The 26,752-nt window shown below is 39.4% G+C and overlaps 2 protein-coding genes across 2 annotated transcripts in view; one reads left to right on the forward strand and one right to left on the reverse strand.

The window, feature by feature from the left end:
* Positions 1-636: 636 nt before the first annotated feature.
* LOC137179636 (GTPase IMAP family member 4-like) overlaps positions 637-26,752 on the forward strand; it is a 38,093-nt gene continuing 11,977 nt past the window's right edge. The window contains exon 1 of the mRNA XM_067584464.1: positions 637-815. Coding sequence (XP_067440565.1) covers positions 746-815 — 70 coding nt within the window. The 5' untranslated portion in view covers positions 637-745. The remainder of the gene's footprint in view (positions 816-26,752) is intronic.
* LOC137179635 (GTPase IMAP family member 9-like) lies at positions 4,144-14,125 on the reverse strand. Its single transcript, XM_067584462.1, has 2 exons — positions 14,005-14,125; positions 4,144-5,810 (listed from the first exon to the last, which is right to left on the reverse strand). Exons 1-2 carry the CDS (start codon positions 14,105-14,107, stop codon positions 4,720-4,722), a joined length of 1,194 nt encoding a protein of 397 aa, XP_067440563.1. The 5' UTR covers positions 14,108-14,125; the 3' UTR covers positions 4,144-4,719.

Below are 26,752 nucleotides of genomic sequence, written 5' to 3' on the forward strand. Positions count from 1 at the left end.
TAAAAGTGACATAATGAAATAAAAAGTCATAAATGATAAGCAATAATTGATTTAAAACAAAATCTGGTTTAAAAAATGAATTAACATTTCACAACAAGTTGCGTTTTAGCAACCAAATGAATTGTTTCCCATTTCTGGTGCATTTATGTATTTTATTCTGTTTATCCATTTATACAAATAGGCATTATCTGCAGTTTTGAAAAAGTGCTGCCATTTCCTGTAAGTGGATGGGGAAGGGAGAGCAAGGTTTGAGGTTTACAGTTAACAGGGATTTCCTGGAAATGAAGAGGGGTGGGTACAGAATACTGCTGTCATGGAAACACAGGACAAACTGTATATTGAATAAGCTCTACACAAATAGATGTCAGCTGACAGTGCTGAACAGGCTGACCATTTTCTCTAAGAGCTGTATTCAAACAGAAAATAAAAGTAAAACAGCAGTGGGGACTTTCAGAAGATTTAAATTAACCAAATGAAAGAGGACAGACATGGTCATTGGGAAAAACTGCAAATTTTTACTGATTGTTTCACATATATAATGAAGGCGATACTGGGACACATATTAAGTTATTATTATTATCATGACTGTATGCAGAATTTATCATTGGCTTGGTTTAGTTTCACTTGCAGCTTGTGGGAGTGGTTTGGTGCATTGGTACACTTATAAGCAGCTGCAGCAGATACACTCTGCACTCTTTGTCTTCACTTCAGCTGCAGTATCTACTCTGCATTCTTGAACTTAAACATGGACGGCAACTATTACAACCCAAACATGGCCAGCAACTATTACAACCCAAACATGGCCAGCAACTTAGGTAAGTCATGATACTACTGTATCTATGTTTTACATAGAACTAGTATTTTATGGTGATATAACAGTGATCACTGCTGAATCTTATTGTATATAGTGTACTATTGTAGCTCCGATAGACTTATACTTCTATAGACTTATACTGGGTAGAACTGCAAGACATTAAGGCATTTATTAGTTTGTATTTCTGACCTAACCTCTAGTTCCATGATCATAAACAGACTGCAAATTCTGGAGTACTTTTAGTTAGTTCAGTTAAAAAAATTTCAATCAATTTCTTAGTCATTAGAAAAATGTTAAAGATTTGTGGCTCTATGGAATCTGAGGAAACAGTTCATATTTTTTGGTATTGGCATGTTGTTTCTGCCTTTTGGAGCTGTTGAAGTTACAGAAACAAATAGTTAATTTTTAACCTGACTGGTTTTTGGGGGGGAAAGACTTTGTTTTAAAATCTGAGAAAGTTTCAAACAAATGTGTCAGTCTGGGCAGGTGGACAGGTTTTCACCATATAGTTGCACTTTCAGCTGAGAGGTGGGGCAGGTTGAAAGAACTGTTGCCTCTTCCTGTAAATGGTCATGGATAGATCATGAGAAGACAGCCAGAGAAGTGCATGAGTGAATTCATTAATGTCAACTAAAGATTCTGCATAAGAAATGTTGTGAATTTCACACATCGTAAAAACTGTTGGGTTTTACATAGTAGTATAGTAGTATAGGATTCATTTATTCACAATCTCTCACCTCCTTTTTTGTCTTTCAAAGCAGATGAATAGATTTTTATTTTTCTCCATATTTGTATAAGTACAATGTACTTCTGAGCATATGTACAACTTGATGTAGATTTTTACTCAATCTTATAAATTCTTCTACACAGGATTTGGCATGACAAATAATGAACTGAGGATAGTGGTGGTGGGGAAGACTGGAATTGGGAAGAGCGCCACTGGAAACACCATCCTGGGACGACAGTGCTTTGAGTCAAAGTTCAGTGCAAAGTCTATGACTGTAGACTGTGCTAAGGGCAAAGCTCTGGTGCATGGACAACAGGTTGCTGTTATCGACACTCCGGGCCTGTTTGACACCAGGTTTGGCATGGATAAAACAACTATGGACATAACCCAGTGCATCACTTATGCTGCTCCTGGACCCCATGTCTTCCTGGTAGTCATCAGGCTGGGAAGATACACTGAAGAGGAAAAGCAAACAGTGCAGAAGATTCAAGAAATCTTTGGCCATGCTGCAGACAGATACAGCATGGTGCTCTTTACTGGTGGTGACCTTCTTGAAGATACCACTATTGAGGAATTCTTGCATAAAAGTTCAGACCTGCAGGAACTTGTAGCCAGATGTAACAACCAGTACCATGTCTTCAATAATAAACTGAACGATGGTGCTCAGGTCATCAAGCTGCTCCAGAAGATCAGAAATATAGTCCAGAAGAACGGAGGAAGCCACTACACCAACGAGATGTTCCAAGAGGCCGAGAGAGCAATCGAGGAGGGGAAAAAACGCATCCTCAAAGAGAAAGAAGAACAAATACGCAGAGAACAAGAGGAACTGGAGAGGAAACTACAGGAAAAATATGAAAAACAGCTGAGGTTAGTTGGAGGAGTTAAACAACTGGGCGAGGCAATTGGGCACTGGTTCAAATTTTGAGTGGTTTGGTTGAGTGCTTATTCAGGAACTTACGCTACTTACAACTAGATTTGGATACCCTGAAACAGTCAAATTCACTCTTAATGGCTGAAGAGCAGGAAATAATAAACCTAATCTATCTAATCTAACTTGTTTTTAAATGTGCAACGTTTTTCCTCTCAAATCTCCCTGCAGAGAGAATAAAAGTGTCAACATGTTTGTGGATGCACATGCATTTCATGGGTCTGTTGCTCAGTATTAAAAATTTCTCTTTCTCCCCTTTTTACTGTCCCTACTCTTCATCCTGACATTGATATACTATATGCAATAGTATTTAAACACACACACACACACACACACACACACACACACACACACACACACACACACACACACACATGCTCATGTCATTATGTTTTTACTTTGCATTTAAAACTATCAAAAGATGAAGATGAACAGAGGAAGAAGTGACGTATTTATGGTCTCCATGTGGTCTTGTATAAATCACTTTATAGTTTTGCTCATCACTATTGAACTGTGAGATACAGAAGAAAAACTCTCTTCACTTTTTAATTGTATCCATTAAAGGAGACAATGTGAAACTGGAATAGTTCTGGGTTATTCCAGAATTAATAAAACGTCATAAAAAATGACACAGATGTTACTGTTGTCACAATGCAACTAAAATCAAAGCCATGAAACATGAGCTCTCTCAACAGCAGAGCCATGTAGAGACAGAAGACTTTTTGCTCTCTTTTTATCTTTTAGACTTTAGACTTCATTCCATGATGACCCTCATGGAGGAATATGAACATAGTTACACATGAAAGAAACAAGAGGAACAGAGATAAAGTCAAATACCAGAAGAGGATCGGTCTATGAGATCAATCACTTCTTTGTAATCTACAAAAACACAAATTCTTTTCTCCTGGTGAACGTAAAAATAAATCAAAGACTTTGAAAAGATGGTCTATTGTTGAAAAGCTCTGCTTACATCCAGCCTGCTCTTTTCCCAGAATTCCTGCACCTTCTGTATACACAGACTGCTGTCTATTGTAGCAGTGAAAAGTTTACCATGATAGATAGATCATTATTTACTTTTTAGGTGTTTATTTATTTATTCTTATTTTTCCAGGTAGTTCTGGTTTATTATGGGGCACTGCTTATTTTTCTCAGATTAGCTGAAACACAATTTAAGGAATAAGAATGAGAAAATACTGATAATTCTAGGCTTAAATGGCAACATGATGTCCAAATAGAAACTGATAAAGATGACAGGATATATTTCTGTCTAAAAGTTCATAAAATGCATTACACATTATATAATTTTAGTCATTTTAAGATATATTAGGATATATTATACTTTAGAGGAGAGGCACAAATAGTGGAAATTTCTATGTTGATGCTGTATTTTTGCATGTTGTTTGGTCCTGTGACCTTCTAACCTTGTTTTAAAAATCTGTTGTTGATATTTAATGGCTGCACATGCATCATAATGCATTGACAAAACCTCCACATTGTTGAGCTTTTAGGCTTATGAGAACAAAAGTACATTACACGTGTACATTGCAGTCCATGTAATGTCTTATTGACATTGGATATTAACTAGTTGTATGTTATGATATGTGTAAACCAAAGACAAAAAGAGAAAAGAAAAGATTGTGATCATGAACATGTTTAATTTAAGTTCAATTATTACATTCATATGCATCCTATGATTACATGTTGTTTGTCTAATATATCACAGACAGTGATTTAGAACTGTGATTAATCCATCACTCATAATGAGACAAGCTTTTACAATAAGTTTTGCAGATGTTGTAAGAATATGGCAAGAAGATAAAGTTGGGAAAAAGCAAAAGTTACACAGACAGACAACTTTATATCTCCATTCACAGCTCTTACACTGCAGTTCTACCAGTGTCTCAGAACAATCTGAAGGCAGATTAAATAATGAAATTCTCAGGTCATGAAATCCTGCACGTGCAACTAAAACTTCAAGCATAACATCTGTGACACCAAATTGACAATTTGGAATCCCATAGGCAACATTTAAACTGGTTAAAAATACTTCAGTTGGCAAAAGTGATCATCCAACAAAAGAGAGCATGAGGAGTAGTTACTAAATATATGAACATTATTTAAGATCAATCTGACTTCCCCCTTCTATTTTAAGAAACTAACATCCAAAAAAAAAAAAAGTGTCTGCCTTGGACTAACTGTATCAGTATCAGTAATACAGCTGTATTGATTCAGGACAATTCTAGTTCTGAACTATTTGAACAAGCTCCCAAATACCCTCCCCAATTGTATAATTCCTCCAAGTATCATTTTGCCAGCGGTTACCAGATGATATAGTGGATTAAACCCCTCAGCTTCATCTCTGGCTTCATTGTCATGTCTGTACTGCAACCTTTCTCTTTCCTCTCTGAGTTCTCTGTCATGCTGTTCCTTTAGTTTATTCATCATGTTTGTCATCTCCCTTTCTCTCTCCTCTCTCTCTCTCTTTCTCTCTGTCTCTCTCTCCTCCCTCTCTCTCTTCCTCTCCTCATTCATCTCCTCCTTCTCCCTCTTCCTCTCCTCCTCTCTCTCTTTCTTCTCCCTCTCTCTGTCAGCCTGGAGTTGGGCATTCATTTTCTTCATCTCTTTTTCATATTTTTCCTTTAGTTTCCTCTCCAGTTCCTCTTGTTCTCTGCGTATTTGTTCTTCTTTCTCTTTAAGGATGCGTTGTTTCTCCTTCTCAATTGCTCTCTCGGCCTCTTGGAACATCTCGTTGGTGTAGTGGCTTCCTCCGTTCTTCTGGACTATATTTCTGATCTTGTGGAGCAGCTCGATGACCTGAGCACCATCCTTCAGTTTATTATTGAAGACATGGTACTGGTTGTTACATCTGGCTACGAGTTCCTGCAGGTCTGAACTTCCATGCAAGAACTTCTCAATAGTGATATCTTCAAGAAGATCACCATGAGTAAAGAGCACCATGCTGTATCTGTCTGCAGCCTGGCCAAAGATTTCTTGAATCCTCTGCACTGTCTGCTTTTCCTCATCTGTGTATCTTCCCAGCCTGATGACCACCAGGAAGACATGGGGTCCAGGAGCAGCATAAGAGATGCACTGGGAGATATCTTTAGTTGTTTTATCTATGCCGAACCTGGTGTCAAACAGGCCTGGGGTGTCGATAACAGCAACCTGTTGTCCATACACCACAGCTTTGCCCTTAGAACAGTCTGCAGTCATAGATTTAGCACTGAACTTTGATTTAAAGAACTGTCGTCCCAGGATGGTGTTTCCAGTGGCGCTCTTCCCAATTCCAGTCTTCCCCACCATCACCATCCTCAGCTCCGTGTCATTTCTTCTGATGGGTCCTGAGTAGAAGAATGATAAGCATTAGATATGTATTGGCACTCTGGGTATTCATACAAGACTTGAACAAGTCATTGGCATCAGGGTGGGAATCTACTTTATTAAATACATCTCTCATGATAGAGGCAAATGTTATTTTGATCTCCTTTGAAACAGTCAAGTGTTAATATTTTTGCGTTTGAGTTTAAAAACAGATTTGTTCCCAAGGTGTAGTTGCTCAATACAAATAGTTTGCGCCTTTGTTTCTCACTTTTACTCAGAATTTTTCTTTATAGTCCTTTCACTTTTATTCCTTATTATAATTGGAATATTTTCTAAAAACCACAACCAACCAGCTTTGGTATTCTAGCAAGTAAACTCCACCATTAACAAGAGATCCTCTTAACTGTAAAGCCATTGATAGGATATGTCAGCAGTTATTTTAAGCAAAAACATCAACAAAGAAAGAAAAAACACTTAAGGAAACAAGATAAATATTATGTATGTAATATTATATGGATTATACTCAGATGAAAATATCCAATATTCTCATTAAAGAGACTGTTAACACCTGGCATTAACATGTGTCTCGGGTGATCTGATCACACGTGGACAGCTCTAATTACAGGTGTGAACGCACCCAATATGCACTGAAGACGCAATGAGATCTGATCACCACATTCAGAAGCGGTCTGGGTTTTTTGTACTACAAAAAATCAACCAGGAATTACAAACCACTGTTAAAACTCTCGACGAACAAATACATGCCATCTCCAAAGAAAATAAGATTCTGAAAGAAACTATGTTGGATTTACAAACCCGTTCTATGCGCAACAATCTCATCTTCTCTGGCATCTCTGAACAAACACCCGACAACCCAGAAAACCTCATAAAAAACTTCATGAAAACTCAACTGAAAATCCCCCCCCCCCCCCATCACTTTCCACAGAGTACACCGCCTCGGAAAACCATCAACCAAAGGACCCCGGCCTATCATCGCAAAATTCGAACATTTCGAACAAAAAGAACTGGTCAGAAGCAGAGGAAGGGAACTCAAAGGAACATCATTTGGACTCAACGAACAATACCCACATGAAATAAACGAACACCGGAAAGTACTGTACCCCATTCTCAAAGAAAACAGACAAAACAACAGACGTGCATCAATCATAGTAGACAAACTGTATATCGACGGACAACTATGTCGCAACTCCAAAATCACGACATGGCTCTTCTGAAAAAACAGTAATAGACTCATACATTTAACTGTAACAACCCTGATTATCTGACCGAAAGCCTCACTCCCGACCTCACTCCTCTGTAATAAGGAAACCGCCTGCGTTACCCTACAGAGGAGTTAAAAAATCTACCTCTCTCTCGTAATTTTCATTTTTTTGTGTGCGCTTGTGTGTGTGTGTGTGTGTGTGTGTGTGTGTGTGTGTGTGTGTTAATGTTTACATGTTATGTTGTTGTCACCATTCACCGTTATGTCTAGACAGTCTAAGGCAGTTATAGCAACCAGCTCGAAACTTGACTCCCCCCACCCTTTTCCTCCCCCCTCCTTCACTGGCTTCTTCTTTATGCTTCATTCAAAACAAGATAAACCAAACACATAACCATGCAGACACTCAACCTGGTAACGTGGAATGTACATGGCTTTCGTACACAGACTAAAAGAATCAAAGTCATCAATCATCTCATAAAATTAAAGGCTGATTTATGTTTTATGCAAGAAACCCACCTTACAAACCCTGAATTACAATATATTAGACTCAAACAATTTGATAAAATATTCTCATCCACACTCAACACAAAACAAAGAGGAGTTTCGATCTTAGTCAATAAAAACATCCCATTCATCCATAACTCATCCATTACTGACCCACAAGGAAGATTCATCATTGTTAATGCATCTATTAATCAGACAACATTCACATTTGCAAACATTTACGGCCCTAACAATGATGACCCATCCTTTTTCCATATTTTTTTCTCCTTACTATACAATTCAGCAAACATCACCGTTATCAATCCTACAACCGACCGCTCTAGCACACCCGGGAACACAAGAACTTGGCACTCAACCGAAGTAATTAAACAATACATGAAGGAACTCGGACTTGGCGATAGTTGGAGAATGAAAAATCCATCATCCAGGCAATATTCATATTTTTCCCCTCTCCATCAATCTTTCTCCAGAATTGACTTCTTTCTTGTAAGTAATTCACTCTCCCAGCACATCCAAGGAAACACAATCCATCCAATCATAATCAGTGATCACGCTCCAGTTTCCTTATCAATAAAAACTCAAACACGTATTAAATCTCCCACAAGATGGCGTTTCAATACATCACTCTTGGAGGATCCAGATTTCATAACATTAATTCAGAAAGAGTGGCCATCCTTTCTTGAGATGAGTGACTCTCCAGAGATCTCACCATCACTCTTATGGGAAACAGGAAAAACAGTCATCAGAGGAATAATCATTTCATATTCATCACATAAGAAACGACAGCAACAGGAACAAGAAACTAGCTTAGAAACAAAAATCAAACACCTAATACACCAACTAACCAGCAATCCCTGTGAACAAAAACAAAATGAATTAGCTCAACTTAAAACTCAATTGGAAAGCATCATATACAAGAAAACACAATTCATTATCCAACAGCTTGAATATGAAAACTTTCAGTACAGTAATAAATCAAGTAAATATTTGGCTAATCTATTACAACACAAAAAAGAAAAAGCAATAATCCCATCTATACTCAATTGCACAGGTACAGTCACACATAATCCACAAGAAATCAATGATATATTTCATAAATTTTATAGCAACCTTTACTCCTCAAATTACAAACCCAGTCAACCAGAAATAGACACTTTTTTAAGTAATCTGGACCTACCAACAATACCATCAGATTTAGCCCACCTTTTAGATTCACCACTCAGCCTCGAAGAATTACATAAAGCTCTGCTCAAAATGCCAAACAATAAATCACCTGGACCAGATGGTTTTCCTGCAGAATTCTACAAACATTTCTGGAACATATTATCATCACTATTCTTCAGAGTAACTACAGAAATTAAAACTACCTCCAATATACCCACCCACATGAGCACCGCCATAATGACATTACTCTTAAAACCCAATAAGGACCCAACCCACCCCTCCAGTTATCGCCCCCTATCACTAATTAATACAGACCTCAAAATCATTACAAAAACATTGGCAACCTGAATAGAAACAGTCATTCCACTTATAATCCATCCCGACCAGACAGGCTTCATCAAAAATAGACACGCTTCAGACAATATCTGTAGACTTTTTAATTTGATCAATACATCACAGCAAAAACACAACAAAACCATAATTGTATCACTGGACGCAGAAAAAGCATTTGACAGACTAAACTGGACTTTTTTATTTTCCACCCTCCACAGGTTTGGCTTCGGAGAGTCATTCATCCACTGGATTAAAACACTATACACTTCACCTAGGGCCACAGTTATCACAAACGGGATCACTTCACCAAGCTTCACAGTCCACCAGGGAACCAGACAAGGATGTCCACTCTCTCCATCTCTATTTGCAGTTTTCATTGAACCACTCGCCACAGCCATACGACAAAACAATAAAATCAAAGGAATACAATATACTAATTCAGAACATAAGCTTAGCTTATATGCAGATGATTTATTACTACACCTACAAAATCCTTTCACATCATTACAAGAAACATTCAAAATAATCAACAACTTCTCCTCAATCTCACACTATAAAATAAACTGGAACAAATCCACTATTCTACCTTTGACCGCAAATGCCTGGGATTCTGCAACCCAAGATCCCTCTCTCCCACTCCACATTGGTAATATCAAATACTTAGGCATTAATATTTCCTCCAGGCTGTCAGAGTTGTTTAACCTCACACCCCTCTGCTGAAAAACATAGACGATGATTTTAAACGCTGGACCAAGTTACCACTTACTGTTATTGGACGCATTGCAACAGATAAAATGAAAACCCTTCCACAAATCAACTACCTATTTTCATTACTTCCCATTACCCCCACTGACAACTGGTTCCAAACTTTAAACTCTTTAACAACTCAATTCTACTGGAAAAACAAAACAAAACAAGAATCTCACTTTCAACATTACAGAGCACAAAATCACAGGGCGGCCTTGAAGCACCAAACTTCCTTCATTACTTCTTATCAAATCAACTACAATATTTACTCAAATGGATACATAAAGATAATCACAGTACACCAAGGTTACAGATAGAACAAAATCAATGTAAAACCACTTCACTCACAGACCTCCCATTCCTACCACAATCAATCAAGAAACAAGATTACTACAAGAACATCACAATCTCCTCAACTCTGACAGCCTGGTAGAAAGCCCACAAAATCACCAAATCATCACTAGCACCATGTAGGTTCACCCCGATTTGGCACAATCTGCACTTCCAACTTCTGTTCACTTTCCATCATGGCACCAAAAAGGAATCACTCACCTCCACCACTTATTTGAAAATAACCAGTTCATATCATTCAATACACGTATCCAGAGGTAATAACACATTACAGCCTTCCAAATTAAGCGAAGAAATCTTTAAAATTACAAACCCCAAAAGAATAATTTCAAAAATTTACATACTTCTTTCATTGACAGACACCTCCATAACACTCCCAACCACAAAATGGGAAAAGGACCTGGCTCTATCTCCCAACCCCGATTTCTGGATACAAACCAATGAAAACATCTTCTCCATGACTACCAATACAAATTTACAACTAATACAATATAAAACCATCCACAGAATACACATCACTCAAGGAAAAATGTTTAAAATGGGATTGAACGATACAGATATCTGTTCACAATGCACCTTGGGTCACATAGATGATTATTTTCATGCCACTTGGTCTTGCCAGCCAGTTTTTTCATTTTGGATAACAGTCACAGAAAAACTATTGAGTATCTTGGGCTGCAGAATCTCAGCATCCCCATCGCTCTGCTTGCTGGGACACTTGACACATATCACAATCCCAACTAAACACAAAACCCTGTTATTGATTTCTCTAACTATCGCCAAGAAAATAATATTTCAAAACTGGAAATCCAAACATTCCTGCCATATCACTCACTGGACCAATTTACTCTCAGAACACATCTCAATAGAAAAAATAAAAGCTTGCAAAACAAACAATATATCATCCTTTGAGGAAACATGGACCGTATTCATTAATCACCTAAAACTCCACCCAGAATCCAATCCAAATCAATAACCAAAACCAGAGCCACGTACATGACCACATATCAGACCACATACCCAACCAACAACAGACAATTAAATTTTTTTTTTATCTATTTATTTTATTATTATTATTATTTAATTTAATTCACTTTTCCTTTCCATCCTTTTTTTGTTGTTGTTTTGTTTGTTCGTTTTTGTTTTTATTTCTTTGTTTTACTTCTTCCCTCCCTCATTCCAGTTATACATATATATCATCAACATGTGTCATGATAGGCTAATTATTGTTGTTTAGAAACTAACTATCTTTATCATTATTGTTATTATTATTATTATTGCTATCACTACTATTGTCATTTATGCCAGATACTATGAATTATACTATTATTATTATTATCACTATTATTGTTATTCCAGATATGATCAATTACACTATTATTATTATTGTTGTTGCTGTTGATGTTATTATTATTATCATAATCATTATTATCATTATTATTATTACTGCTGTTGTTCTAGTCCTTGAGAGTGGTGGCGGTGGAGGTAGAGGCAGTCGTAAGTCCGGGTAAAGTCTCATTTGCAGGGCGGTAGGGGGTGGAGCCATGCGGGGCGTGGGGGGCGCCCGCCTCTCCCGACTCCTTGCCCTCCGGTGGTATGTCCACGGTCCTTGGCGAGAGCGGCGGGAGGTAACTGGCTGTGGCACCTCCACCCCTACCCCTCTTGTAGTAAAAAAAAAAAAAAAAAAAAAAAAAAAATATATATATATATATATATATATATATATATATATATATGGTCACCTTCCACTGGACAAACTCTCTCCCAAAAGGTCTGAGAGTGGTCCAGCTGGACTAGGTTTGGACCGTCTCCAATACAGACAAGCAAACAAACAAACAACAAAAGACAGAGAAGGGGAAAAGGGGAGAGAAGCAAAAAACAAACAAATACTACAGGAGGAATACCCCTTAGCTGGTCTCAGCTGGTCTGGTCCCTGGGCTGTGGCTGTGTTGCTGGGGGGGCTGGCTGTCGTGTGGGAGGGTGATGGTGACCTCCCCTCCTTGGACTCTGTGTGTTTGGCTCCACCCCCCATAGCCATATTAAATTAATTTAATTGATATACACTCAAATAGATATAAATTCATATAAATTTATATAAATAGCTAATTATTTAACCCATTTCACTGTTATTGTGGCTGCCTCTGCTGCTACCGCCGCCACAGTATACTATCAAACAAGACTATTATCATTATTACATTATATTGTTGTATTGTTATTATTATCATTATTATTATAATAATTATTGACGCTCTCACTTTTTCTTTCTCCCTCTCCCTTTCTTCCCCTCCTCTCTCTCTCTTCTTTTCTCGCTTTCATTCACTCACCCCCCCTTCCCCTTTCCCACAATCAATCCATATTGCTTAGATGCTTTCTACATTTACTATATTTTTCATTGTAATATGATGTTGTCATTGCTGTTGTTTGTCATTATTTTTGTTTGTTTGTCTATTTGCTTGATTTGTCTTTTTTCCCCCTTCCCACTATGTCTTGTCAACAGTATCAAAAAAAAAAAAAAAAAATTAGAAGCGGTCTGGGCCGTCAGTTGAGTGGGACCGCCCACTCAACTGACGTCCTCTGTTTTCCTGCAGACTAGGCACAGGAATTGAATTGTTGTCTCCTGTGTTCAACTTGTTTTCTTACAGGATAAATAATGCATTGTTTTGCTTTTCCGTTTTTGTGGATGAAAGGACAACCTCCCGTTTTTACTGTTTTCCCTGTTTCCCTAACCCGTTTTCATCTTCAAATCGACAATTAGAATAGAAATTAAACTAAAAACAGAGAATAAATTGTTTTTAACTTGCCTGTCTAAAAAAACATTTCAGAAGCTAAATGTTGCTGGATAGTTTCCTCTGACCTGTTAAATTAATAACTTCAGTTTATAGTTTTGCTGCGCGGCTCAACATAATGGAGCTCAGGATTTATCGGGAGACGGCTGCTTTACTCCAAACAGTTTCGCTGTATGAACCTGGACTGTGTGTGTAACAGATGACCTATTGGCTGTGTAGAAGAACACGGAACATTAATTAACATTGGATCTTGACTGATCCTGTCTGCGTGTCGGAGATTTAAACAATCAATGAAGTTATGCTGCTTTGTCTTGTGCGTAAATGCGCACAGTCTCTCAATGTGGAGACACAACTACGGGGAGATCACTGCATATATATGTTCAGACGCGGCGCTAGAGCAAATCAATAGGATGGGCATTTGATTTTCGTGAGGGCACACAATGCATTGTATACTTGCTTATCCTGTTATCAAACAAATTGAACACAGCTTTGGACGGAAGGTACATGGACCCCTGCTCCTCCCGCCGGTTGAAAACAACAATGTAAAGCGCCTTTCCAGTCTTCCGACCACTCAAAGCGCTTTTTACACTACGAATCACATTCACCCATTCACACACATTCAGACGCTGAATGGGTACAGGGGCTACCATGCAAGGTCCCAACCTGCCCATCAGAGGAAACTAACCATTCACACACATTCATACACTGATGGCACAGCCATCAGGAGCAATTTGGGGTTAAGCGTCTTGCCCAAGGACACATCGGCATGTGGACTGGAGGAGCCGGGAATCGAACCACCGATCTTCCGATTAGTGGACGACCCGCTCTACCTACCTCCTGAGCCACAGCCGCCCCCCAACAATGCATCTGGTCTTTGCAAACAGAAATGATGTACATGTTTATTTACATATAGAGCGGGGAAGTGAGATCCGATCACAAGTGATCACTCAAGACGCATGTTAATACCAGGTGTAACCAGACGTACTTAGAGCTGTTCGCTTGTGATCGGATCACCTGTGACACATGTTAATGCAATGATAACACCAGAACATTTCAGATCTTCAGATAATGTACTACAGACATGTAAACAATTCTATCACAACTTACCAAAGTTGTTTTCCATGTTTGGTTTATAGAGTGCAGAATGAGTACTGCTGCTGAAATGAAGCTGCAGAGTTAAGAGTCTTCCTGCTGTCTCTCTTCTCTTCATAAAAGTTCCAGTGTAACAAATCACACCCACGAATATGTGCACTGAGACGTCACAATATAACTGTCTTGATGGAGTCAGTTGAGTCTTTTTCATGGATTAAATCCAGATAGAATTTTATTGAAATTGCAGTAGCCAAGAAACAATTTAGTCAATATCACACCATAATCAAAATGACATTAATCATATCCAGATATGGTAAATTAATTAAATCAGATTTACAAAGAATGTTAACATACAGTACTTGTCTTCATGTAACATATTAGTCTTTAAAGCATCAAATGGCTATTTTCTCTCATTTAAATGTTAATTCAAATGTCAATGTTCAGTTACACTGTTGTAAAAACACAGATAATTTACTTCACTATATTTAGTGGACTATGGTCTCATACTTTTGCGCAGGACGAGGACTGTGGATTTTATTCCTCAACAATTACAAGCAATAGTAACTCTTTTAATGTACATGTGAGCATTGTTTTAAGACAAACTTGGAAAAAATGTACCTATACTTTATTATCACACTCGCGAGATTTCAGAGTGAGACTTCTCCTTGAGCGAGACTTGGTTAGACCATAGACTGTAAAAAATATAGACGTAGTCACTGTGACGTCACCCATTGGTTTGGTGAACTACTGTTTTGAAGCTGTCACTGCCATGGATGTATAATAAGAGCTGGATAGAGTGCCACCACTCAGCCTTGCAGCCAATTTTTCCCAGTGGTCATTTGCGGTATTGCAGCAAAAAATCCCCCTTCGGCCCAAAAAGCATTTTCCCCATAGACCACCATTTTAAAAGAGACGTCTACAAAACTGTTTATAGGACACTTCCAACTGCAAACAAGCTAAAAAATGACCCTTTGTATTATGCAAAGTCTATGGGCCGAGCGGGAACTCGCAGGTGGGGAAACACTACTGCGCATATTCAGTGGGCCACATTATGCAAAAGGAAACTCGTAAGCTAGAAACTTTTTTTGGAGTATGCGCTAATGGATGTGTAAAGAGAACTGGATACAGTGTTGGAGGTGGGGCCCTGTTCATTCCTATGAAAGTTGCTCAGTGGCACATGAAGCCAAAAAAGTTCGACTTCCGGATATAAAATTACCCAGATCTTCTGGAATCATTGGGCCCATAGAGCAAGCGCACTAGTGACTTTCACCGAACTGGCTACTTCCAGTTTAGCCCTCCAGCTAACTTGAATGCGGATAAGATGATTTAATCGTGCGGCTCTTCTAGACTTTTGAAATGCGATCAGACTGAATGGATCAAATTCTGACAGTGAGACATTTCACAAGTCATTTTGCAGGGGTTGTGATGCTAAAAAAAACTTACCCACTGATTTACAGACATCTCTTTCACAATGTAAGTGTATGGGAAAAAGTCTTTTTTAATTATACGGTTCGGCTGCTATGTCGGCTTCACAGCCCGGCGCTGTTCCTGGGGGCTTGTATGCGCCAGCCGAGCAGTTCCTATGGAACTGAATGGGCGCCATTTTTAGTCCGGTATCCAGCTCTTATAATATATCCATGGTCACTGCCCAATTTGCATCATTGCCCAATCTGCACCGTGTATGTGTGAGCGGGTCCACCATCTTCGACAGCGAAGTACAGCAACTCCACTTGGGCAAACAACATTAGAGTTGAGTCTGACAGTCTTGTGTCACTGCTCGATAACTACAGCATCAATAAAAAATTGATTTCAAGTATTATCAGCTTTTGAGAGATTACATCTCTAATGGTGTGTTCCCCCCAGCATATCCAGGATGGAGCAAAGTGAAATGCACCATGCCTCTTCAAACTTTATAATTAAAGGTAAGCTCATTTGGCAAGTATGCAAGTGGTTTGCTGCTGAGCCCCTCAAAGAATGCAACTGAAGTGTCTGCAGCCTTTGTGGGCAAGATGTATTCTTTTGGCATGGTCAGGAAAATCATTACTGACCAAGGCAAGGAGTTCGTCAATGAGGTACCATTAAAAACATGCTCTCTGCATAAAAATACAAATAAATACTTACAATAATTACAATATAAAGTACTAACCCTTATAAAGTATAGTTTGTTCATTTTAATATGGGTATAATTTTGTTGCATCTATCTTAACTTGTTTATTAGCTATTATTATCTTTTTTAACACATTGATAGCCTTCTTTCTTCTTGCTAATTTTTTCCCCTACATAAAATAATTCATCATTGTCAGAACCACTGTAACTATTCCTGTTACTGAACCATCCATAGTTAAATGAGAAAATCTTCCACATTCTCAGAATAGAACATTCAGTCTCTGGTGCGTATCACCCCCAGACAAACAGGCAGGTAATGAAATTTTTCTTTTTTTATGTAATTCATACCTGTCTTGTGACTTTTGAAAGAAAAAAGATTATTAAATATATTTCTTACCTCCTTTGGAATGTTAAGGATGAAAGACCAAATCAAAATATAAAGTGTGCTTTGAGTAAATATGTTAACGACACCCACGACGATTGTGACCTCCACCTACCTTTAGTTGTGTACGGCATAAGCACAGCTTTGCAGGTGGGTGTTCATGGTGTTTTCCTCTTGGTTTGTCATCTAATAATGTTTTTTTTTACCTTTACCTGATGGTGATGCAATGCCAAATATGTTAATGCTTAACTTCTTTGTATCCAGGCTTCCACAAGGCATACTCCCTATTTTGTTGTTGTTTCACCGGTATCCTCGTTTACCTGTTGTTAACATCTCTTCTTGGCCACTGTGGTGAAAGACATTTCCTATTACTGGTAACGGATGATCACTGCTTGCTATGTGTTGAGTGAAACTTTATACATTCAGACACATTCAATTTCTGCATTAACAAAGTTATATGCCTAATGTGTTGGCACTGTGGTCATGTAGAAATGTGTCTGTTGCAAGTGTTACTGTTAGCAGAAAGGGGATAATTTTTTTGACTTTCTTCTCCTTGGTGGTTTTGGAGGTGAGACATACAGAACCATATATAGGTCCATAAATAAGAAAAATAGTTCACCCTGTTCTGTGGCTTATAAAATTTTTTGGAGTTATTTAGATTGTTGCTTTTCATGTTTAATGTAAGGGATAATGTACAGTGAGCGGGTTATTATTGTGAAAAGAATCCTGACAGGGTGGTGCAGGTCTTGAATCACTTGCTTATTACATGGCTATTTACTAAAATCAATAATCTGAGACAAAATATTGATTTAAAACTGATTTTATTGATTTAAAACTGATTTTATTGATTTAAAACTGATTTTATTGCTTCTGCTAAAAAATAGTCCATTAGATTCTATGGTTGGTTGGAACTGCATGCATAGCAACGTAAATATCTATGAAAATTCTGTAGCTTAAGATCTTTACATTTCTGTCATTCATGTCTACGTTTCCTTCTTGCTGGGGCTTTGCAGTTGACATACTTGGAAAACACAATGTTTAATAAATACTGTTATATTTTTAAAGAGAAGTCTTTTGTCATTATTGTGTATTATATTTTGTGAAAAGTGGCTGATTGAGGGAGTCAGAGCTCGAATTCAAGCCTCCTTCGTTCACCTGTGAATGTTAATAACCCTCAGATATTAGCATTCTAGATGAACTCTTTTATGAGACTACCTCACTGTCTGGTTATTGGTCCCTGTTCCTCCCAGATCCAACAATATATATTCCTAGACATTGTCTCGGCCATCAGGAAATGCCAGCTATTGATTACTACAATTTACAAGTATTTTTGAAAAATGTATACAAGTGTAAATACTACAATGCCGGGGATTCAATTTGACTGAGCTGAATCCAGAGTATACTGTGCTTCTGATATTGCCATCTTCTATTTTTTAAAATAAATTCCCTTCTTCACACCAAATTCGATATCTGGATTTATCTTTTTCCTTAATAGTAATTAATCAAAAGACAACTTATCAGTCCCCATTAGTCCTTATATGTAGCATAAATCCATGATTATGTAGGCCCCTCCAAAAGTAAGTGAAAAGTGGGGACTCATTTCACCGTTTATTCACTTTTGGAGCAGATTGTTTATACATTTAGAACAATAATGGGGATTTCATCCATTACATTAATAAGATGAATTATTTTGTGCTATGAGCATGTGAATATGGCCTAAAATAATCAAACTTACTTACTCTTACAAGCCACTGCTTAGTCCCATCACATTCCCTGTGCTCATGTAGGCAGCTCCCCTGCACCCATGTGTTAATTTGTCACATGTGAGCGAGTCCCAGCCACAGCTCCTGGAAAAGATGATAACTTGGTCTAGGTTTATCACTATTCTATATGTTGATGAATAAATATATTTGTTGTTGCATGTATCTACAAATGAATTTCTTAAAAACAGCTTGTCTAAACACTGTACATTACACATTATGGTTGATCCAGTTTGTAAAGAAGTGGGAATCATCTTACTGTCCAAAATTGCATAACAGTGAAGATGGCAATGGATGAAATTACCACTGCTGTGCCATGTGTGTAAATGCTGTGCCACATGCATAAAGTTATCACTGCTGTGCCACCTTTGCCCAATTGATAATCTAGCCCTGTCAAGATCAGCACTAACCATCAAACACTGGTCATTCTAACAGCTTCCAGCCTATATAAGTCAGATGCTGATAAAGTCAGCAGCAACATTTACTGTTGGCAGTAAAGCACAGTATAACACATGTGATCCTCCGCTATCAGGTGTTCAGAATGACCCAACACATGCTCAGGAATGAGGCACAAATATAATTCCATAGGTGAGTGCTGCAAGGTAAACTAATGTAAAAGTTAATGTTACCTATGACTCCACTAAATAAAACTAAGTTACACAAACTATTATAATTCTCATCTAGGTTTATTTTTGTCACAATTACCACTAATCAGGGATGCAGGATTAATTTCAGAAGTTTTAGGCTTATCTTGGACTTTTAGCTAGGCTACTTAAAATAAAAATGTCCTGACAGCTCTGATGGAGCTCAGGATTCATCCATAAGGGCTGCTTTGTTGGATGCCCTATTTCTATTTACTTCCTGTTGCTCACGTTGAAAGCACTGTAGGACACGTTGTTATGGATGAGGAACAGCTGATTCATTTAGTTGAAATGAGGAGTTATCTCTACAATACCTCCTCATTTCACTACAAAAACCTAGCACTAACCATCATGTTAAAAACTTCCAGCTTATATAAGTCAGACACTGATAAAGTCAGCAGCAACATTTACTGTTGGCAGTAAAGCACAGTATAACACATGTGATCCTCTGCTATCAGGTGTTCAGAATGTCCCAACACATGCTCAGGAATGAGGCACAAATATAATTCCATAGGTGAGTGCTGCAAGGTAAACTAATGTAAAAGTTAATGTTACCTATGACTCCACTAAATAAAACTAAGTTACACAAACTATTATAATTCTCATCTAGGTTTATTTTTGTCACAATTACCACTAATCAGGGATGCAGGATTAATTTCAGAAGTTTTAGGCTTATCTTGGACTTTTAGCTAGGCTACTTAAAATAAAAATGTCCTGACAGCTCTGATGGAGCTCAGGATTCATCCATAAGGGCTGCTTTGTTGGATGCCCTATTTCCATTTACTTCCTGTTGCTCGCGTTGAAAGCACTGTAGGACACGTTGTTATGGATGAGGAACAGCTGATTCATTTAGTTGAAATGAGGAGTTATCTCTACAATACCTCCTCATTTCACTACAAAAACCTAGCACTAACCATCATGTTAAAAACTTCCAGCTTATATAAGTCAGACACTGATAAAGTCAGCAGCAACATTTACTGTTGGCAGTAAAGCACAGTGTAACACATGTGATCCTCCGCTATCAGGTGTTATCAGTACGGTGATGGCGCAAGCTGGATGGAGGAAGGGATGATCACAAACAACAATATTTGGTGGAGTCAGTGGAGAGCATGATATATCATAGCAAGGTATTCCAAAGACCTGAAGGTGCTAATATGTCTGCAACAGCTGATGTGTAACAAAACCTTCAAGTTAAATGAAGTGATGTATAAATGAAATAACTCCCAAACCCGCAAATTAAAGCAAACCGTGAAAATTGAAAAGGATTTGGCGTTCCACCAAAGTAAAAGAGTCTCGCTTAGTCTGGCAAGATAGTCTTAAAACATATAGGAAGGCCCTCTGTAATGCCAGAGCCGCCTATTACTCAGCATTAATAGAAGAGAATAAAAACAGCCCTTGGTTCCTTTTTAGCACTTTGGCCAGGCTGACAAAGAGTCATAACTCTATTGATCCATGTATTCCTATAGCTCTCAGTAGTAATGACTTTATGAGCTTCTTTAATGATAAAATTCTAACTATTAGAGACAAAATTAACCACCTCCAGCCCTCAACAGGCACCGTTCTCTCCCCAAACACAGGCACCTTAGAAACAGCTGTAAATCCTGACATATATTTGGACTGTTTTTCTCCAGTTGACTTTCCTGAACTAACTTCAATGATTTGTTCAGCTAAACCATCAACCTGTCTCTTAGACCCCATCCCAACTAAGTTGCTTAAGGAAGCCTTACCCTTAGTTAGCACTTCTTTACTAGATATGATCAATCTGTCTTTAGTAACAAGCTATGTACCACAGTCCTTTAAAGTAGCTGTAATTAAACCTCTCCTTAAGAAGCCTACTCTTGATTCAGGTGTTTTAGCCAATTATAGACCTATATCTAACCTTCCATTTCTCTCTAAGATCCTTGAGAAAGCAGTCTTTAATCAGTTATGTGTCTTTCTACATAACAATAGTTTATTTGAGGATTTTCAGTCAGGATTTAGAGCGCATCATAGCACAGAGACAGCACTGGTGAAAGTCACAAATGACCTCCTTACTGCATTGGACAAAGGATTTGTCTCTATACTTGTCCTGTTAGATCTTAGTGCCGCATTCGACACAATCGACCATCAAATCCTTTTGCAGAGACTGGAACATTTAATTGGCATTAAAGGAACTGCATTAAGCTGGTTTAAGTCCTATTTATCAGATCGATTTCAGTTTGTACATGTTAATGATGAATCCTCCATGAAGGCAAGGGTTAGACACAGAGTTCCAGAAGGTTCTGTACTTGGACCAATTCTATTCACCTTGTATAGGCTTCCTTTAGGTAATATTATTAGGAAACACACCATAAATTTTCATTGTTATGCAGATGATAACCAATTACATTTATCAATGAAGCCAGATGAAACCAATCAGTTAAACAAACTCCAAGCATGCCTTAAGGACATAAAGACCTGGATGACCTGCAATTTTCTACTACTAAATTCGGATAAAACAAGTTATTGTGCTTGGCCCTAAACACCTTAGAAACACATTATCTAATGATATAGCTACTCTGGATGGCATTACTCTGGCCTCCAGCTCCACTGTAAGGAATCTGGGAGTTATCTTTGATCAGGATGTGTCCTTTAACTCCCACATAAATCAAATCTCAAGGACTGCCTTTTTTCACTTACGTAATATCGCAAAAATCAGGCACATCCTGTCCCTAAAAGATGCAGAGAAACTAGTTCATGCATTTGTTACTTCTAGGCTGGATTATTGCAATGCCTTATTATCAGGCTGCCCTAACAAGTCTCTAAAGACTCTCCAGCTGGTCCAGAATGCAACTGCACGTGTACTGACTGAAACTAGAAAAAGAGATCACATTTCTCCCATTTTAGCTTCGCTACATTGGCTTCCTGTAAAATCTAGAATAGAATTTAAAATCCTTCTCCTAACTTACAAAGGCCTTAATGGTCAGGCACCATCATATCTTGAAGAGCTCATAGTACCATATTATCCCACTAGAACACTGTGCTCCCAGAATGCAGGCTTACTGGTGGTTCCTACAGTCTTTAAAAGCAGAATGGGAGGCAGAGCCTTCAGTTATCAGGCTCCTCTTCTATGGAACCATCTACCAGATTCGGTCCGGGGTGCAGACACCCTCTCTATGTTTAAGAGTAGGCTTAAATCTTTCCTTTTTTATAAAGCTTATAGTTAGGGCCGACCAGGCTCGCCTTGGATCAGCCCTTAGTTATGCTGCTATAGGCCTAGACTGCTGGGGGACTTCCCATGATGCACTGAGCTCCTCTCTCCTCCTCCTCCTCTCCATCTGTATGCATTCATGTAACATCAATGCATGTCAATAACTTTGCTTCTTCCCTGGAGTTTTTTGTGCTTTCTCATCTCACAGGAAACCCTGGGTTCTGGGCCGAGCCTTCGCGGTCCTTCACAGTCCTGATGGCATCCTTCCCTGGCTATTGATGCTTATACTTATTGTTATTGTTATGATTGTTGTTCTTCTGTCCCCCCTCACACTTTCCCTCTCTCTTTCTGAGTGTTTTGACAGAGTGATGGTTATTTGGGGTGCTTTAACTGTGCATGTGCCTTTTTCTGACTCTCTTCCGGTCAATGATCATGGGGGCTGTGGTGGAAATTGTAAATGCAAGTTTTGACAGCATTTTGGGGGCAAATTCAGTTATAATAAAATCAAGCGCACTTGCAGAGCAGCTGCCCCACTCTAAACCGAACAGCCTACATGAGTCGCATGTTTTACATGCAAGACTCATGTTTTAATGCTGTTGTTTATTGTTTGTGATGTGAAAACGTCAGAAAAATAAAAAGTTGGCGCCCTGATATTAGTTCAGTTATGTCATCAAAAAACACCACTGAGCGTCTTTCCTGCTGGTTGCTGACAGTGCTGTCAGCTGGAGAGTCGATCACACTGGAAGGTAGAGGAGACAGTAGAGATGCTGCTACATGTCTGTTTAAACAGGAGTTTAGCTGACTTTGCTGTATTTAACACCAGAGCTGAGAGTGTCAGAGCTCTGTGCAGGAAACAGTCACTATGTATCACATTGCTGTCCTTAGCTTCCATCCTCTCGCACCAATTCATTTTTGAAATAGTAACAACCAATGAGGACCATCACTCAATCAATGGCCAGCCATAAAGGGTTTACAAAGCCAGAGGCACAGTCTCATCACCAGCACTAGTGGGATCTTTGCTTACAAGACTCCTGGGAAATGGATGGTAACATCAGTATGACAGGATGTGTATATATATTGATAGGGGTACTCCTTTTCCCCCCTATCATTTAAAGGGCGGGCATAGGATAGACCCCTCAACCTGATCACTGACCACCCCCTGTACCTAACTGTCGGATATCCCCATTAGGGGGCATCAGGGAGTTTCTTGTGCATGCGTCGGCGTTGTGGTTGTCCGCCAGAAACTCTGCCATAAATTCACTTTTTACAGCCGAATGTACCGGTTGTACTAGCTGAGGCTAGTACAACCGGCTTGTTTTTAGCCCTATGAGCTAACAAGTGCAACAGGGACTGCAGATACCGGTTTAAGACGAGCCCCCATCTACGTCTTGCTGTTTGCTGCTTGCTGTCATTGGTGTCGATCACCTCTGGTACCTCTGCTAAAATCATATCAATGCTGTGGGCTCCGAGTCGCAGCCTCTGCGCTCACCACATCTACACTTCATGGCTCCACTCACCTCAGGCTGTGTCAGCTGTGCCCACCTGGCCGAAAAGATCGCGGAGCTGGAAGGCAGAATATCCACGCTCCACCAGATTCACGAAGCCGAGATGCTAATGGACAACATCAATTTTGGTCCAGTGCAGAGTGACATGGTATGTGCCCGAGTGCCTGATCCCATAGCTACCTGTCCCGCTGCTAAGGCCACCTCTCTCCCAGACTCTGCTGTCACTGTCCACTGTCCTGCTGCTGACGACCCAGTCACCGTCCCCAGTGAGTCTTGGATGCGGCTCGGGGCTAAGCCTAAAACCCTGATCAGCTCCACTCCATCACATCATGAGCCCTGGTCCTTGGTCAGTGTTCACAGCAGGAGAGGGAGGCGCTCCTCCCGTGCACCCCTTAACTATAGCATCCAGCTGGAGAACAAGTACGACCTCCTTGACCAGAATGACTTTCCTCCTCTGCCTGCAGAGTCTTCTTCCCCATCCCCTCTGCCGCTCTGTGGGTCCCACAGCTCGTCGCCTCTGATCCCTCATTCAGCCATACATGAGCTCTCCACTCGCACCAGGACTCGCCACTCCATACCGCACTTTACCCCAGCCCTGCAGCGAGCTCAGCGTCACCTCACCCTCTCTTCCACCCAAGTACACTGATAGTCAGGGACTCCATAACCAGGAACATCCGTTTCTTCAACTCAACCACACACAGCCTTCCTGGAGCCACGGTCCCGGTCATCCTGGATAAGCTACCAGGTCTACTGCACTCACTCCTGTCCTCTATTAGACAAGTGATAGTCCATGTGGGACCAAACGATACAGTTCGCCGGCAGTCGGAATTGACTAAAAATGATTTTAATTACCCTTTTAGTTTCCTAAATACTTGTGCAATGAGTGTTTTTATCTCTGGTCCTATTGCCACAGTGTCCCGTGGAGCTGAACGGTTCAGCAGAATCCTTAGCCTCCACACTTGGCTCCAGTCCGCTTGTAGACATCGCAATATGGGTTTTATAGACAATTTTAACTTGTTTTGGAACTGTCTCGCCCTCTTCAGGCTCGATGGAATTCACCCCAACAGGCTGGGTAGCCGCATGCTAGTGGTTAACTTGCAGCATGCTGTGCAGTCCTCATCACATGACTGACTGTTTACTACCCACAGACACACCCTCAAGTCCCCCTCCTCCTCTCTGGTCTCACAGGCCACTGTTTCCTGCTCTAGCCCCCCCTACTGTCCTCCCCCGGCATCCATACCCACTGCGCTGACATCAGATCGAGTTTCTGTCTCATATACTGGGTCTCCATCTCCTTCTATCTCAGTGCCTGTAACCCTCCCCATTCCTGTTGTGACCAGCAAGAGACTAAACATGGTGCTCCCAGTTCGTACTGCAACTCATTCGAACTTGATATCAATTCCCTGTCAACCACCATCTGATTTGGACCCAGCAAGTACTATAAACCTAGTTCTGTTCAATGTTAGATCTCTAGCAAACAAATCATTTTTAATTAATGATCTCATAATTGATTATAAGCTTGATCATATACATCTAACTGAAACTTGGCTGGATATGAGCAATACTGCAACACTCATTGAGATATGTCCACCAGATTACAGCTTTTCTCAGTCAGTGAGACAGGAAAAAGAGGGGGTGGAATTGCCACCATCTACTCAAAAAAGCTCAGCTGTACAAAGGTCAACCTGGGTAAATTCTCATCCTTTGAATATCTGGCCCTTGTCCTTAATACTGAACCAGCTGTACTCATTATTACAATAAACAGGCCTCCAAAACACATAGCACTATTTCCCCCAGAATTCTCTGAGCTGACTGCTCTTATTATCACCAAATATGACAGAATAATTTTAAATGGAGATTTCAACATTCACATTAACAACACTGCTGACTCCAAGGCTCTGGAATTTTTGAATCTTCTTGAAAGCTTAGAACTCACTCAACATATAACTGAACCCACTCATCAGCAAGGCAATATACTTGATCTGGTAGTATCAAAAGGGTTAACCAATAACCCATAATATGACAATATTTCAGTGTCTCATATCCCTATCTCTGATCACTACTGTGTGTTTTTTACAGGGTCTTGCCTGTAACTACAACTGAAAAAGAATGCATGGTGCTTAAGCGGTTTTTAAATGATGCTGCAGAAAATGAATTTGTCAAGCTCGTAAGTACGTTTAATCCACATAGTGTGAACTGCTTGCCTGACAAATGATCTCTGCCCTAAACCAAAAATGGGAAATGCCCTAAATAAGGTGGCACCACTCAAGGTCAAAAGGAAGCCTTGTGTAAAGACATCACCATGGATAGACAGCACTATCCGCGAGCTGAAGAGGTCTTGTAGAGCAGCTGAAAGGCGATAGAGGAAAACTCAACTGGAGGTCCACCGTAGAATCTACAAAGAAAACTTGGTTACCTATAACAAGACTGTACGCACTACAAGAAGATCCTATTTTCCCAAAATCATCTCAGAAAACAACAGCAATCCCAGAATACTGTTCTCTACCATGAACAGATTGTTAAACCCTGCCCCTGCTTCAGACCTTCTTACCCAAGCCTCTTCCTTCAAATGTGAGGAATTTGCCAATTTTTTTAGCAATAAAATCACAACCATCAGAGGTAAAATTGTTAAAACTCCTGGTGACCTTTGCAGGCAACCTTGTGAACAGCAGGCAAAAATGAGAAAATTCTCCAACATCACAAAGTCAGAACTTTGTATGATTGTAGCTACAAGTAACCCTTCCACCTGTTGCCTTGACCCAGTTCCATCTGCACTCATTAAGAAGGTCTTCAATAGTATTTCAAGCACAGTCATAAATATCATTAATACATCCCTTGAAACAGGTGTTTTTCCTGATAATTTCAAAACTGCTGTTGTGACTCTGCTAAAGAAACCTAACTTGGATTGTGGAGCTACGTCGACGATACGCAATTATATATATCTGTAGAACCAAGTAACCCACTCTAAACTCTCTGACTGCTTGTCTGTTCGCAATCAATAAATGGATGAGTGACAACTTTTTAAAATTAAATGAGGAAAAAACAGAAATCTTATTAATTGGCCCCAAAGCAAAAAGGGATGAGATCCTTAAAAGACTTGGCAACCTGACTCCCTTAATCAAATCAGAGGTAACAAGCCTAGGAGTCATTTTAGATTCTGACTTGAGCCTTAAGTCCCATATAAACAAAATGACTAAAAC

Source organism: Thunnus thynnus, chromosome 3, assembly GCF_963924715.1.
Source record: "Thunnus thynnus chromosome 3, fThuThy2.1, whole genome shotgun sequence".
NCBI classification, from domain to species: domain Eukaryota; kingdom Metazoa; phylum Chordata; class Actinopteri; order Scombriformes; family Scombridae; genus Thunnus; species Thunnus thynnus.